At 38.6% G+C, this 15926-nt stretch overlaps 1 protein-coding gene across 2 annotated transcripts; it reads left to right on the top strand.

The window, feature by feature from the left end:
- Positions 1-40: 40 nt before the first annotated feature.
- On the top strand, positions 41-14994 carry LOC131800171 (histone-lysine N-methyltransferase NSD2). 2 transcript variants are annotated; one of them, XM_059117857.2, is made up of 9 exons: positions 41-437; positions 3032-4898; positions 5301-5509; positions 6187-6299; positions 6722-6977; positions 7513-7815; positions 8264-8410; positions 11402-11609; positions 12888-13026. In XM_059117857.2, the coding sequence occupies exons 1-8, from the start codon at positions 143-145 to the stop codon at positions 11602-11604; spliced, it is 3393 nt and encodes a 1130-aa protein (XP_058973840.2). In that variant the 5' UTR covers positions 41-142; the 3' UTR covers positions 11605-11609; positions 12888-13026. The 2 variants fall into 2 exon arrangements, with proteins under 2 accessions (XP_058973840.2, XP_058973839.2); XM_059117856.2 differs by lacking the exon at positions 11402-11609 and having other exon boundaries at positions 12888-14994.
- Positions 14995-15926: the final 932 nt, after the last annotated feature.

Here is a 15926-nt window from a genome sequence, read left to right as displayed (position 1 = left end):
CCATGTGTGTCGCGGGAACCAATCAGAATTGATAAACCGTTGTTCTATCAAGCAACGCTTCGCAGAGTCGCTGCACGCCGCCAAAGATTCACTGTTTTAACTTAATTTTACCGCGTGGATTTCAACTCTGTCGTCTTCTTGGATGGCAGCAGTGGAAACCAGAGATGACAGTGGCTCTTCTGAACCTTCAGAAAGCCCCGTATCGAAGGAAAGTAAAGCCTCATCGAGCCCCACTCAAAGTGCTTCTTGGTTAGTTGGTGATGTCGTTTGGTCGAAGATCCCGGGACATCCATGGTGGCCTTCAATGGTTTCTTACGACCCAAATACAGCAGTTTCGTTCAAGTACAAAGGAAGAGCAAGATACTACCATGTGCAATTCTTTGGCCAGGATCCTGTGCGTGGATGGGTCTCTGAACGATCTATTTTGAAATTTGAAGGTACGAAGGTTCAGTCTTAGCTCTCCTAAGAATTGGACGGGTTTGCTTTACGATAAATCTTGCTTAAATCTCGCAAGTTTTATCGATAATTGTGGGATTAACCTTAACACACTCCTGCTACGTGCCGTAATTAAACACCTCTTTTTCTCTTGGCTGCCTAAAACAGCGAAGGTAAATAATCTGCGTGCGAATTTTGCCATCAAAATTACATCTTACTCCGCCATGTTTGCTAACATTTTATTCAAAACAAGGCAATTCAGTCGCCAATAATTGAAACGAATTATTAAGATTCGTCGCGAATTGTGATTTGTGTTAACTGAATTTAATCAAGACTTGGCAGAGTCAAATCTGAACCTTCTCCCAAGTTATGGAGAATTGTTTTCGTATCTCACCTCTCCCATGTAAATAGTTCACTGGGTGTACTTGAGCTCACAACCTGTTTTGGCGCTCGGCCATCGTAGATTACGCTAGGCCGCTAAGCGCATGATCAATAATAATACGACAGCTGGTTTGAGAAGAAAACTGTGAATTTTACCAAGATACAATCGTTGTCAGTGCTAAAGTTATTTTCTTCTTTCGATTTGTTCATCAACTCCATGTGCAGAATTATTTTTATTTCATTCAAAGACGTCACATTTTGCATAAAACATATAACTTCAAAGATAGATAAGTAATCATTATTATTCATTCTCAGAGAGGGAGCCTTTCATCTTTTTATGTCATGAAAATTTGCAAAGAAATCAGCTGGTCAAGATACATCATATTAGTTCCAATTATAATTCACTGTCAATATGTTACATTTTTATTGCAAATCTGGAGGCCTACAACTGATTCCGTTGATTTTCATCTAAATAGTTTTTTGGTGATTCTCAGATAATGGCTGAAGGAAAGGATATTTTTAACTTTTTTCGCTTTTCAGGTGTTTTAGCTGCCTTGTGATTTTCAGAGAGTTTTAATCATGCTTCAAAAAAATTAAATGACCTTTTGCTGTGCAAATGTCAATATTTGAAACAAAACCTTTGGCAGTTGCATATGAAATTAATGGTTTTCACACAAAACATTTTCAGTTTAGCTTCCACACCACTAAAAGATCTTGGGATGTCTATAAATTATTGATTTGCTATTGGTAATTTAACTTTCAGATAAAAACAAAAAGTTAATAACTACATTACTAGTTTTATTTGTTGTTAAAGGATATATTTCTTAAATTCAATCTTTCAATTTACATTAAGTCACTTCACAGTACTTGCCATTAATCTCAGTAACTTATGCAAAAACTGCCAAGTCTGTTTTTTTGTTTTTCGACATGAAAGTTAATTAATGCCATAATAGGTTCCCTCCTTTTTCTTTAAGAATATTCTGCTTGATTTGTGCTGAAATCAATTGGTAGTTTTTTTAAAGGAAGAACCACTTTATATTGACAATTAAAGATATTGTTCTCTTGGCAAGTATTATGATGTTTTCAGATAGAATCTAGATTTAATTACAATGTTTTTCTTTATCAGAGGGTTATATTTAAAAGAGCAGTTGATGAGATCTGTACAGTTTGACATTTGTAGTTATTCATGAAAGATACACTTCTGACTCTTTTGTTAAATTGAATCGGTTTAGTCCATAAACTCCCTGTTTTGTTTGAACTTAGGTAAGGTTGCCATACAAAGCATGTACTTACTGATCTGAAATTCAAATTTTCAGTATTATACAGTTTTATTATTATAGACAGTAACTATTGGCTAATATTTAACCCTTTAACTCCCAAGATCTGACTTTTAATTCTCTCCTCTAACTGCTACACATTTCCTTGTAAATAAGTTACGAGAATGTGGTACTGGATCAAGATGACAACTTCAACCTGATAAGTCTGAGTATTCTCATTACCTTTATGCTGGGTAATGTATTGATATTATGGGGAGAAGATATGTGTTAATCACTTCTGGGAGTTAAAGGGTTAACCATAGCACTGGTGTTACTTCAAACTCTTTCAGCATTTCAGTATGATAGAGTGAAGGGAACATTGTGTTCTCAGTTCTGACTCTTTTTGTCAAATTGAATCAGCTTAGTCCTTAAACTCCCTGTTTTGTTTGAACTTGGGTAAGATTGCCATACAAAGCATCTACTGATCTGAAATTCAAATTTCAATGTTAGACAGTTTTGTTATTATTGATGGTAACTATTGGGTAATTTTTAACCATAATACTGGTGTTACTTCAAACTCTTTCAGCATTTTAGTGTGATAGAGTGAAAAGAACCTTGTATTCTAAATTCTGATTTTTGTGTTAAAAGTTACAAAGGGAGAAATGAGCTGCCAGCCACTCTAATGGTTGAAGGGGTCAACTATGACCAAAACTGAGGTATTGGGACCTAAAAATGTTTCCGTTTCCTCCATACTTGCAAATGATTGCTATATTATTGTTATCAGGGATTTTAGAAATATCGTTTGAAATTATTGCCACTCTTAGATAAATACTGCATTGGGAATGCAAGTGTTTATTTGAGTTACTTTGGTAGATGTTGCTGAATTTATACATTTGTATGTTATGTGCAGTTTGAAAAGTTTCATTTAAATCTTTGATTAATTTTTGTTCCTTGCTCAGGTCGACAACATTTTGAGAGTTCCCTCCATGGAAAGCAACTCAAAATTGCACAAAAGCGAGTGGTACAGTGGGAAACAGCAGTTAAAGTGGCAGAAAAAGCAAAGCCAATGAATAGACATGAGAGGCAACTGTGTTACACTTTCAAGTATTATGACAAAAATGACGCGAAACGACTGGACCCCCTGAAAATGAAAAAGTTGAATGGTTTTGCATCACTGCCAGAGCAAGTAAATGGTTTGATTGATGAACATGCTGATGAAACATCTGATCTTAGACACTCAGAGGCAGGAGATGCAGATGTTCTGCTCCTGAATGGAGTGTCCCATTGTACAAATGGGCCAAATGACGAAAAAAAGAAGATTGGTAAGGGACGGGTTCAACGTAAGAGGAAACTGACAGCTATAGCAGCAGCAGCAAAGGCTGCTTCAGGTGACAGTGGCACAAACAAAAGTACTGAGCCACCCATGAAGAAAAAGAAAAGGACATTGAAGCAAAATAATATTTTAGATTCCTCAGGTCAGTTGGAAGATAACACTGACCAAGGAGATGTAACAGTTAAGATTAATTTGAGTGATGAACTCCATCTGAATGTGTCAGAGTTGCGTGAAAAGTGTAATGGACTTATTGACAGTGCTGGTGCTAGCACTCCTCCAAAAGTCAATGGTGATGCTGCTGCTTTTGGAACAAACTTGGATGTGTCACCCAGCACTGCGCTTAAGTTGAAGATTAGAAAAATTACACCAAAACAAAACCAGCCAGAAGGGAAGCGGAGAAGAGGAAGGCCATGTAAGCCGCAGTTTGTTATTGTAAGTGAGCAAGATAAGGATTTGTCTAATCACTCAAATGATGTACATGTAGAAAATGAAAAGAAGAAGCTAGATGGTGTGACAGAGTTACCTCCGTCACCAAAGAGTAGTATTGCTAAATCACCCATAAAGAAGAAAAGGGTACGGAAACCTTCCAGTAAGGTTTTAAGTTCTACCAAAGTTGCAAAGTTGTTACCTGTTAAGGAAAAAACACTGGTAAAAGAAAAGACAAAACTAGATTCCAAAACTAAAAAGGATGAAGAAAAGAAGAAAGAAGCTTATGAGGTGAATGGTGTGGTGGAGAAAGAGGGAAGTGTGGCTGGAAGTGTTACATCATCAAGTATAGGAGAGGATACAGGAAGTGTTAAGAATGGAGGAACATCCAAGAAGGAGAAAGAAGCAGTGTGCATTGTGTGTGAGCTACAAGACAATCTGACCTTTTGTGAGGGTATTTGCGGAAATGCCTTTCACTTGGATTGTATCGGACTGTCCGTCATACCAAAGGGGAAATTTGTTTGCGATGAATGTGTGACAGGGAATCACTGTTGTTTTGTATGTAGACAGACTGGAAATGTCAAACAGTGCAGTCAACAATTGTGTACAAAGTACTACCACGAGGACTGTGTTAAAACTTTCAAAAGCACAAAATTTGATGGTGATCGCTTTTATTGTCCACTCCATTTTTGTAGTACATGTGTTAGAAACAAGTCATCGGTGTCGAGAGGAAGACTGATTCGTTGTGTGCGTTGTCCCACAGCATATCACTTATCTGGCTGCCTGGTGGCAGGCTGTATTCAAATTAGTTCTCATCTCATGGCATGTTCAAAACATTTCTTACGTGAGAAAAACAAAGCACACCACACTCATGTCAATGTGAACTGGTGTTTTGTGTGCTCCATTGGAGGCACTTTGATTTGTTGTGAGAGCTGCCCTGCTGCATTTCATCCAGAATGCATCAGTTACGAGGGTATTCCTGAAGGACATTTCTTTTGCAAAGATTGCACTGAAGGCAAGGAGTTGCTTTATGGTGAGATTGTCTGGGTCAAACTGGGCATGTACAGGTATGGTATATTTATTTTTTATTTTTGTATATTTCCAGCTTCTAATTAGTGCAACCTGTGTTATTTTTCTGGCACATGATGCAAGCAGGGTGATGATGGGAATTAAAGATTGAACAATTTTCCTCTTGACTCTTTAACACCCAAGATCTCAGTATTTATCCTGTCTGTTCTCTGGGTGCTATAAGAGGGGGAAGATTTTGATTCAAAGGACTTCTGAGCTAGTGGGCTATTCAGTGAAATACAGGGTGCTTAATAGACCAATCATGATGCATGCACATGTACTTTCTGAGAGACATAGTATATTTTACAAAAGTTTCATATCTGATAGGTTGAGGATAAGGAACTGACCAAGGATTTATGAAGAATGGTTGCAAGGGTTTAACATTTTTTTATTTATTTCAGGTGGTGGCCAGCACAGATTTGCAACCCACGCGATGTACCCACAAACATCCAGAACATGCGGCATCAGCCAGGGGAATTCCCTGTCATGTTTCTTGGTTCACGGGACTACTATTGGATCCACAGAGGGCGTGTGTTTAGCTATCAGGAAGGAGACAAGGGCTCAACAGACTCTGGAAACAGCAAACACTTGGCTAAGATTTTCAAAAAAGGTCAGAAAAAGTGTTCTTCAATTGTTTACACTTTTAACCTTTTAACTCTTAGATCAAATTTGTAATTCTCCTTACTGTCAACTATACAATTCTTATCATATTAGTTCAGAGAATTTAGTATTGGATCAACTAATTCCCAAATTGATATTTTTCTTTATTCTCATCACTTATCTGGTTGAGATTGTATTGATATTGTAAGGAGAAACTCTGTCTTGGTTACACATCGGAGTTAAAGGGTTAAAACAAAAGCAGGGCTTGAAATAACAGTTGTTTAACAGACAATGTCTTGTCATTGTCGGTTTGTTTGATCAACTCTCTGGATGGCTGCACATTTTGTCTGGTTGTTTATGCATGTAAAGAAGAATTTGATTCCAAGCTAAGTTCAGGGTTAGATTCAGCTGTATCACTTTTACTGCATGGAGTCTGAAGCTGCTTTTACTCTCAAAGTATGGTTTTGCTAGGGGGTGGGGGGAATTTATTGACTGGGCAACATGACTGGTGCTAGCCCAGAAATTATTTTGAGCCTCAAAATGAAAGGGTTTGCAATGGTTATGAAAAACGTCAGAGCTTATGGAGTGTGTATGGGTCATGGAATGTGATGCAAGATGGCTGCTTTTAGCATTTTTCAAGGTCAAAAAGCATCATCAGAATCTCGTACATATTTTCTCTTGTTTTAGCCCTTGTTGAAGCAAAGGAGAAATATGCAGAATGGAGGACAGCACAAGAAAATAAAGCTGAACAGGATCTACAAAAGATGTCCAAGAAACCAGCACCTTATAAACACATCAAGGTTGTTATTAGTGCAAATTGCCAATTATAATGAATTTCAATGAACAAGAAATTTTTCCTCCTTGAACCATTCCTTGCAGTTGTTATTGCAGTGGTATGCAACCTTGGGAGGTAAAGTAAAAACCAGGAAATGTGTTGCAGAGGTCTTTGAGGAGAAAGAAAGCATTTGATTGCATTCAATTGCATTCTTTTGCTTACATTCATACGTTCAACACGCATACATCAACAGACAACAAATTTCTCATTCATTCTACCACCATTGCACATATCATCTTTTTGTGACACAAAGACAACAACACATTTGTGCATTCTCAAAGGCTAAGAACTTTGCTACAACAATGAGAAATAAGACTTTGTCCCATTTTCTTTGTTTGTTATTTTTTTACATACTTTTTTGTTGTTCTTTTTTTTTTCTCACTCCAGGTAAACAAGTGTACCACAGCTGTCCGAATAGTGATTGACCCATCAGAACTACCAATGTGTGACTGTTCACCAGATAATGATAGCCCTTGTGGCCCAGAATCAAACTGTCTGAATCGCATGCTTCAGTTTGAATGCAACCCAGCAAGATGCCCTGCAAAGGAAAAGTGTCAAAACCAACGATTTCAAAAGAGAGAATATGCAGACTGTGAGCCCTTGAGAACATTACACTGTGGCTGGGGGCTTCGCTGCAAAGAAGGTTAGGGATTGGACAAAATATTGATTAGTTGAAATATAGTTTGAAGAGGTGTCTGGTTAGGAAACCCAGCAGGTTTCTTTGTTTCATGCTTTAGACCTGATTGTGCAGAACATTTGATAGCTTTCAAAACACTTTTAAATGGCTGACTTTGGCATTTCCACACCGGTAGATGCTCGTCAAGCACAGTTGACCAAAGACTGTTTGATTTATTTAGTCACATTGTGTGAGAGCCGAAAAAAAAAAAAAAAAAAATGAAAGATTGTGCCTTGTCAGTGCCAGTACTTTCATCCTTGAGTTGTACCTGCCTTTGTAACCATTCACATCTACTAACTGTGCTAAAAAAAGAGTGTTTCAGTGAGTATTGACTTTTGTGCTGTTTTTGTGTCAGTGGTTATCAACAACTGTTTCCCATTGGCTCGTCTTGATTGTCTTCTTTCTTTTTCTTAGCTGTTGATTAACTTTACAAAACTCAGTGGAAAAAGAGCATTTTTGAGAGTAGGCCACTTAATTTAAGTGTTCCTTTATTTTATCTCAGATGTTAAGAAAGGCCAATTTGTAATTGAGTATGTTGGAGAGCTCATCGATGAGGCTACATGTCAAGAACGTGTACGGAAAGGAGAAGACATTACTAACTACTACATGCTGACAATAGACAAAGATTGCATTATTGACGCTGGTCCCATGGGGAATCTGTCACGGTTCATGAATCATAGCTGTGATCCAAATTGTGAAACACAAAAATGGACAGTGAATGGAGAGGTTCGAGTGGGTCTGTTCGCCTCACGAGATATCAAGGAAGGAGAGGAGCTAAACTTTGACTATCAGCTGGATTGTTTAGGTGGGTCAAACAGTTTATTTGCGTTAGATTTGATCAGGCATTGAATTGAAGTGTTACATCAAGTTACATGTGACCACACTTTTCAATAACATGCACACTCATAACCCTTTACATCCTGAGTAGACATATCCTCGATTCTGTTCTCTATACATTTTCTAAGGTGCTGACAAGGAGAATTTGTTCAACAAGTAAAAGCTTCTTTGGGATCATTTTCTTTATTCTCATGACTTGAATGTGTGATTCAGGTGTGATGTTTTGAGGAGAAATCAGATCTTAGTTACTCTTTCAGGTCAAAGGGTTTAGTTGGAGATGGAGTGTTGAAAATTTGTCTTAGATTGTTGTCAGTCATCAATTGTGTTTTGTAAAAAGTAGCAAATGTAAACAACCATTACAAAGTGGAGTGGCTCTGTTGTGCTTTAGGATGATCTTGTCTTCATTGTCCACGCAGGAAATGAAAAGAAGAAATGCAATTGTGGAGCCAAAAACTGTAGCAGCTTCCTTGGTGTGAGACCCAAGAACCAGATCCAGGAGGAAAAATCTAAAAAGGTGGACAAGAGAAGAAAGAAGAAAATTAAGAAAGCTGTTGTCAAAGAAGGTGTGTTTTGAATTGATACAAAATGTTGCCATATCGCACTATGAAGAATGAAATTTTTTTGCTTTCAGTGCCCTTTGTTTCAATGTACATGTAATTTGGTGCCAACTAGGAAAACAGGTGGTTTTTTTCTTTTCTTTTCTTTTCTTCTTCACAAAGATTGAGCTAAAAGGCGAACTTTCTAGGAATGCATTTGTTATTATTATTATTATTATTATTATTATTATTATTATTATTATTATTGTTATTGCTATTATTGATCTAACACAGAACTTTATCTGTTGACTTAGCCTTGACTCAGTTTTTTTCTGACTCATGTCCAGACATTGGACATAGTAGAGATAATTCTTAGAATATTTGCAGCATGAAAGATTCAAAGCTTCTCTGGGGAGTGAGGGAGGGGTGGGCACTGGTTGGTGCCATGCCTCCCCTCCCTCAGCCCTTAACTTTTGTTGCAACCAGCTGAATGGTTCAATTCTCTTCCCTGGTGTGTTCTTGGATCAATGTCATTATCTGAGCATTTGCGCATCTGCGCACCTACCCTCCCCCTCTCCCCCTCTTACTTTAATCCTAACTTGTTATCAGTTGACTGTTGTGGGGTAGGTGTGTAGTTGCTCAGATGGTATCCGCCGCTTTCGCCCCCTATCGAGTTCGCCCCTACTTTATACCGTGTTCGCCCCCACACTTTTCGAGTTCGACCCCATCAAGTCGAGTTCGCCCCTTGATTGAGTGATATCCAGATGAGTTGATTCGTAAGTTGATGAGTAAATTCTTCAGTCTTAATTTCATAAATAAAGCTAAACGGGTACAAGTCTAACAACTTAAGCAATGCTGTCGCGATGAAAGCGTGGTTTGCGTCTTCTCAAGTCTGGTTGTTACGATCACCACATTTCGTGTTCGTTAGATAAACCGTGTGGTTCTCTTTATCACAAGTTCAGTGTATACAGTTATTTCTGGTAACCCCAGATCCCACGCAGAGTATTTAGTTGATTCCGTCAAGCCAGTTCCCAAGCAGGTTCCACGCAATTGCCGAAATTCAAAATGGTCGTCGCTGACGTGACATTTGGCACATTCTGCTAGTGCCTTCGTCACAAATCAACTCATCTGGATATCACTCAATCAAGGGGCGAACTCGACTTGATGGGGTCGAACTTGAAAAGTGCAGGGGCGAACACGGCATAAGGTAGGGGCGAACTCGATAGGGGGCGAACGCGGTGCAATTCGCTCAGATATTGACACTGATCCGTCTTCTTACCGAAAAATTATGATGGCTCCAATCAAGGTTAGAGAGGAAAAAATTGAATCTTTACAGAACAAAAAGTGTGAACTGTACACTGTACATTTGCAGGTGGAGTATTTATTCATGGCCAAATTGATATTTTTTTATCCTTTTGCTTGTGCATGTATATCAGAAACAGGAGATCCCAATACTTGTTGAATTACTGGCTTCAAATATTTTTGCTTTCACTTACTCTGCTACTGTTTTAACACATAAACTTTTCTTTAATAAAATTTTATGCATGTAATAAAATAAGTGGTAATAAATAATAATCCAAATTCTAAATGGGCTTTTTATCTTAAAGTATTTATATAAACTGCCATATGCTTTGAAAATGCTCACTTATGACTAATTGTGGAGGAGATTGATCTGAATTTTCGTGAACAGCCTTTTAAAAGCGTGGCTTAATGAACCTAAACTTTGCAATTCTGATGCTAAACCTTTAAATTAATTTGTGCTCAAAGCTTTCAAGAAACTTCTCTCAAACGGAAGCGTTACGAGGAAGACATTATTTTGTTTGATTTTCAGTAAGCTTCCTGTCCTTGGGTTGTGCCCAACTAAAGTCATGGAGTGTTATTGATGGCCAAAAGGCTTTAGATTTAAAGGGCAGGTCGCGGAAATGATGTTGTACTGGAAAACGAACAAGCTATTCCTTCCCATGCCACCGGTTTTTTTGGTTTTTTTTTTTCGACGTGTATGATGCCTTCTTTCTGCTTTTTTATCGGGCGCTCAGATATTTGTAAGTACGTGCATAACGTGTGAAGTCACATTTCCAAGAGCGAGTTTCCCCCAGCAGATGTTATCTCCTCTTTTTTTTCCGTTCTGTCGATTCTCATTTTCCCTGGTGGGAGAGATAGAAGTATTTTGTTCTCTGCAAGATATTTCTTGACAGGTCTCCCAGTCCAAAACCTGAGTTGCCAGTTTTTGAACAAGGGAACGTGTTTAGCTAAAGCTTCTGGTAAACGGAATTTGCCAACGTAGTTGATAGGCCTTCTTGGTAAAAGCCAGTTGCTTGGTATCTTAATGATATCAGAAAATTGTAGAAAAAATGCTAGGATTTTTTGGAAAAAAGTTTTCTTTTTCGTGAGGCAGGGCTCAGATGAATCGAATAAAAACATGTTTGTTTTCCTTTTCCGCCTTATTTAAACTTGTTTTTGATTGATTCTTGATTATTGGTTGCCGCAATCCAGCTTTGAAGTGATTTTTCCCTTTCACTTGTTTCTTTTCATTCTGGTTGAGGAAGGTGATATGTCAAATTGAAAGGATGGCGAGAAAGGAAACTTCTGGCTACGTTTAGCGTGGAAAGAAATGCAACATATTTTAAGATTTTTTTTTTTAATTTCTGGGGATAATTAGATTTTAAGTTGTATTGTTTTGCCCATTTTTTTACTTTGTTCTCGAGGAGTGTTTGAAGAAAATAGATGAAATTTTTATCTTGGCTTAGCTATATATTTCTCAAGCTTTTTTCAAGGAAATGGTGATGGGCTTTTCGAAGGAAAATTCTTCTCTGGAAAAAAATTGAAATGAAAAGTTTTGTTGACAAGTTGTCTTTTTTAAATTCCCTGGCGTTCCTCTTAAAAAACAATATCGAAACGCGACTCTCTCGTGTAAGTAGGGACCTAAATGTACTGAATTGCAACAATCTGAGCGCCCGTTACGTGGGCTAGCTCCTTATCAAAAAAATCTTCTGAAGCAGACATGTTGTTTGGCTTCAGATACTCCAGTGTGCGCTGAACCACGCAAGCGACCCCCTCCTCTGCCAGCTGTCCATCCTGAAGCCTCTATTGAGCATGGCACAAGTTGTAACGCAACTGACCAAGCGTCTCTAAAGCTCACGGGCACTTCTCCTCTGAATAGCGCCTTGCCTTGGACATATAGCCCACTTCAACCGGGACTGACATTAAACAATAGTGCATAGACAAGGTGTGCTTAAAATTGATCCTTAAAATTAAAGGTTATTTGAGTTAAATGAGTTAGAAGAGTCATGAGAGCGTGAGTTAAACTTTAAAACCGACGTACAGTTTACTGTTAGAGCGCTTTTCGATTGAGTGTCGTAAAGCCAAAACCGGAGTGATCACAGCAGCCAATCAGAAGGAAGGAAAATGCAATATGGAGCCAGTGGGAGCTCAAAGTAAAACCAAGTAAACTGCATAAAGCGCGGGAAAACGCTGGTGACCAAGTCTTGACTTGCTGTTAGCTTTGAATCTGATTGGTTGAGAGAGTGGTGCGATTGTTCTGGACCAATCACACAGCGAAGTAAAGCAAACTCAATGCAATTCCGGTTTGCTTTCAACACTCAACTGAAAATTGCTCTACTAATTTATAACTGAGTAACTGAGGAAGATGTTTTTACTTCTATTACGAACGTGAGACAAGGAAGAAATCAAGACAAAGACGCTGCTTTTTTTTTTAATCTAAATTCGAAGGTTTGAGGTTCGAATCCTCGTCTAAGACTCCTTCTTCATTCGGCACATTCTATTGATGGGATTTTTAGTATTTACAGTAGATGTAAGCTATTTACAGTGAACTTATGGTAAAATGCGTATAATGCCTTGCATAAAACGAGAACTTAATTTTAGGAAACCAGAAGAGAATTAAGAGAATTAATCACGAGCAAACTTATGTGTTTCTTCGCTTGTATGTATGCTGGCCAACCCTGGCGCAATTGATTAAAACCTATTTCTGTTCCAATCAGTTAAACCCATAACTCACGACACGCAGCGATTTAGTGGACTCAATAAAAGCGACATATAAAATATATAGTTTGGTAAACCTCTATCGTAGAGTTACAGGAAATCATTTTGTTGGTCATTCACGAAGATAAAGCCAAAGCGAATTTCGATCGAATACCGTAAATCCTGAACCGAAGTTATCACAATGAACAATCGAAGTAAAGGCAGCTATGACAAGTGAAAACAAGCAAACCGCTTGAAGCGCAGGAAAACGCGTCGCGTTTGGTTTTAGTTTGGCATCTGATTGGTTGAACAGTTAGCGTAGCAACAAGCAAACAAACTGTGTCGCGGTTGGTTTTATTTTGGCATCTGATTGATTGAAAAGTTATGGACCAATCATGAAACATATTGGGAAAAAAATCACTGCAGTTCCCAATTACGTTCGACACAATTGAAAATTGCTGCAACAAACGCCCACACAGAGATCTCTGAGTGCATTGCACTTAACAAGTTTCCATTGCAATTTCAGTTCATGAAGACGACTGTTACATCTGCGGTGATGGCGGAGAACTTCTCCTGTGCGACAAGGCAGGCTGTTCCAAGTGCTACCACAGGGATTGCCTCGGCGGGCCTGTTACAACCCGTGGGAAGTGGATTTGTCCGTGGCACTTCTGTGATGACTGCGGTAAATGGGCCAACGTCCTGTGCTCCGAATGCCCGAATTCTTACTGTAGAGCGCATGCGTCTGGTCAAATCACAGAAGTAAGTAATGGTGTTCACGTCTGCTGCGACCATATTGTGACGCGCACGAAGACTATACAAGACAAGGCATCGGATATACGAGACGACAGTGGCGAACAAGAACCAGAATCCAGCACTGTTGTGGAATAGAGACAATTAGTAGACTTTTTAGAATTTTTAGAATCTGTTTTAGGTCCAGAAATATTTTAGGCAGTTAACTTGCATTCAATTGTAGTTTTACGCTATTAGGATCATATGTTGTTGTAGAAACGAAGAGATTGTGCAGGGGATTCGCCATGTAAATTGTTTTCCAAGCAACTGGTAGTGTATCATAACTCCTTTTTCGTATTTCTCAAGCGCGTTTCGCTTCGTGGTTTGCATGTTGAAAAACTAAAGAGCAAAGTTTATCTGTTTACTACCATACGTTTTGGTGACCGCTACAAACAACGGGAATTTTCCCAACGATTTGACTTGACATAGATATATTTCTGTATCTTGTTTGCTTCACTTTTTTATGAATGAATACACTCAGTAATTTGGATAATCTGTTTTAGGCCGCTGGAAATTGGGTATGCTGCTTTATTGAAAATGTCAGACCTGTTCCACTCTGGGATAGAAAGAAATCATTTTTTTAAATGTTGGTTTTGGAACCAGCCAAAATTTATCTTCTGTGGTAAAAACAGAGGCTTTTCAAGGCACACGAAACTGATCTAAATGGTTTCAGTTTTTAAAGATCTGTATTTCTTTTGAAGTAGTTGTCAGTATCCCTGGTTATGATTGTAGGCAATTTGACCAGGTTTGTAATCGTTGTGATTTTCATGAATTCATACAAACGATGCACCGGTTGTATAAAGAATTGGACTGAAAGTGAACGCCTTGTGTCTACACATAAAGTGGTTATGTAGTGTAAAGTCACACCTATAGTTTAACTCAACGCAGGGAGATAGTGCTTTCCTCTATGAAAAATTTTATATTCGAACTCATGAGCCACCGAAGAAAAATGGCTAAGAAGGCTGTAGCCATTTCAATTTGGGTTGTTGTACAGTTTTGGCAAACCACTCGCCAATTCGAACTTTTATATGAGTATTTATTTCAGATGTTAATTTATACTGTAGTAGTGTTAGACGTCCTCGCCTCTTTCAGTATTTTGGATTAGCAGTTCGTGGCGATTCTGTCGTGAAGAGTGCGTGGTTTAAGTTTTACTGCATCATCATTCTAATTAGCTGATGGACAGCACTTCAGAGCAGAGCTCTGTGGTACGCGTTGCGTAACTGTGCTGTGTGAAATCGTCAGTCGCGACCATCCCAACGAAATATTGATCAGTACTTTCTTTAGGATCCTAATTTTCAAAGCGTTTTGGCGAAACGATAATTTTTGGGTCAAGTGCTTGCTTTTCTTTTCTTTTCTCGTGCATGAGAATAGGCTCACGAAAGGATTGGGATATCTTTATCAAATATAACATTTAGTCCACGTTCATCTGCGGTTTCTTCCCAAACACGGCACTAAACTTCATCGTTATGTTACTAAAACATTTGTACATTTGCAAGTTCTTCAAGTGAGCGCTATCAACGTAAAGTTGTCTTTGTTAAGTCTGTTCCCGAATCAGACTCTAATTCGTAGCATGTTGCGTGACGAGCAGTTGATGTCACGCAATGCCGTGCCCTGGAAATAATCATAGACAAATCGGAATCTTTATTTTCAGACGTAAAATTCTGTGAAATTGCAAGGAGTGGTTCCACCTGTTGAAAACGCTTCCATTACTTGATATGATTTTTTTTCAGTAACATGATCTTGTTTAGTGATTGCAGTGTTTTTAAGGTTAAATTACTTGTCTGAAATAAAATTGAAATAAAAGACTGTGACAACTTCTCTGGAGGTTGTGCTGATTACATGAAGTGAGATGAACATTTAATGCTGGTTCTCGACTAAACTGAGTGTCATCTGCTCAACAGAAACTTTCTTGAGCCTGATACGTCGTGCGAGATAGAGTACTTTTCGATTGAGTATCGTGAAACAGAAAAGTTATCGCAACAGCCAATCGGAAGAGAAGAAAATACCTTAAATAGTCAGTGAGAACTCGAAGTAAAACCAACCAAACTACCTAAAGTGCGGGAAAATGCGGGCAACCAAGTCGTGATTGGTTTTAGTTTTGGTGGCGAGTTTTTGGACCAATCACAAAGCAGTCCCGGGCTTCTTTCGACATTCGATTGAAAATTGCTCCCACGGCATAACAGAGGGAGATCCGTTTTTTTTCCTCATGTCCATGTGCTATTAGTGTTATTATGTCAAGTCTACATGTTCGCACTAGATCAACAGAACGCCCTTCTCGTTCCATTTGCCCTCATTCCCTCTTGGAGCCAGTGTGAATCATGTCACTCAAGTACCTGAAAGACGCTTACTCATCGAGTGTCATTAAACAGCCAATCAGAACAAATTGTTTAATTGTTGTAAGGGACAATGGGAATTTGACAATGGGAATTCGTTCAGGGGATTCTCAGTATTACACTGCGCATCCTGTACTGCGCATAAAAATCACGTAATCAGGCAAATAAGCGCGCGCTTACTCCAAGAACACGGTATTATTTCCTAATCAATGATTGAGGAAAAGAGGAACAATCGTCTTCAGCTCTTGAATGAGCTCGCCGACTTATATTTTTTACTTCGTAACTTTGGTGTACAAATTATCCCCTTACAAATTATAACCTTTTTTTCTGAGGAATCACCTTATACACATGCAAGCGTCATCAAGCACGGGAGTAGGCGAGTGTCCAAGTCACCATTGGTTTTGGTTTTTTATCTGGTTAGTCGAAGAGGTGGAGCAAAATCT

Source organism: Pocillopora verrucosa, chromosome 1 (genome assembly GCF_036669915.1).
Source record: "Pocillopora verrucosa isolate sample1 chromosome 1, ASM3666991v2, whole genome shotgun sequence".
NCBI classification, from domain to species: domain Eukaryota; kingdom Metazoa; phylum Cnidaria; class Anthozoa; order Scleractinia; family Pocilloporidae; genus Pocillopora; species Pocillopora verrucosa.
This window is presented reverse-complemented; position numbering and strand designations above follow the sequence as displayed.

Bases quoted from the DNA above. Each gene is read 5' to 3' on its own strand.
- LOC131800171 (XM_059117856.2), top strand. From the start codon at position 143: ATGGCAGCAGTGGAAACCAGAGATGACAGTGGCTCTTCTGAACCTTCA. The intron at 4,899-5,300 runs GTATGGTATATT...TATTTATTTCAG, and splicing joins GTCAAACTGGGCATGTACAG to GTGGTGGCCAGCACAGATTT. The intron at 6,300-6,721 runs GTTGTTATTAGT...TTCTCACTCCAG, and splicing joins CACCTTATAAACACATCAAG to GTAAACAAGTGTACCACAGC.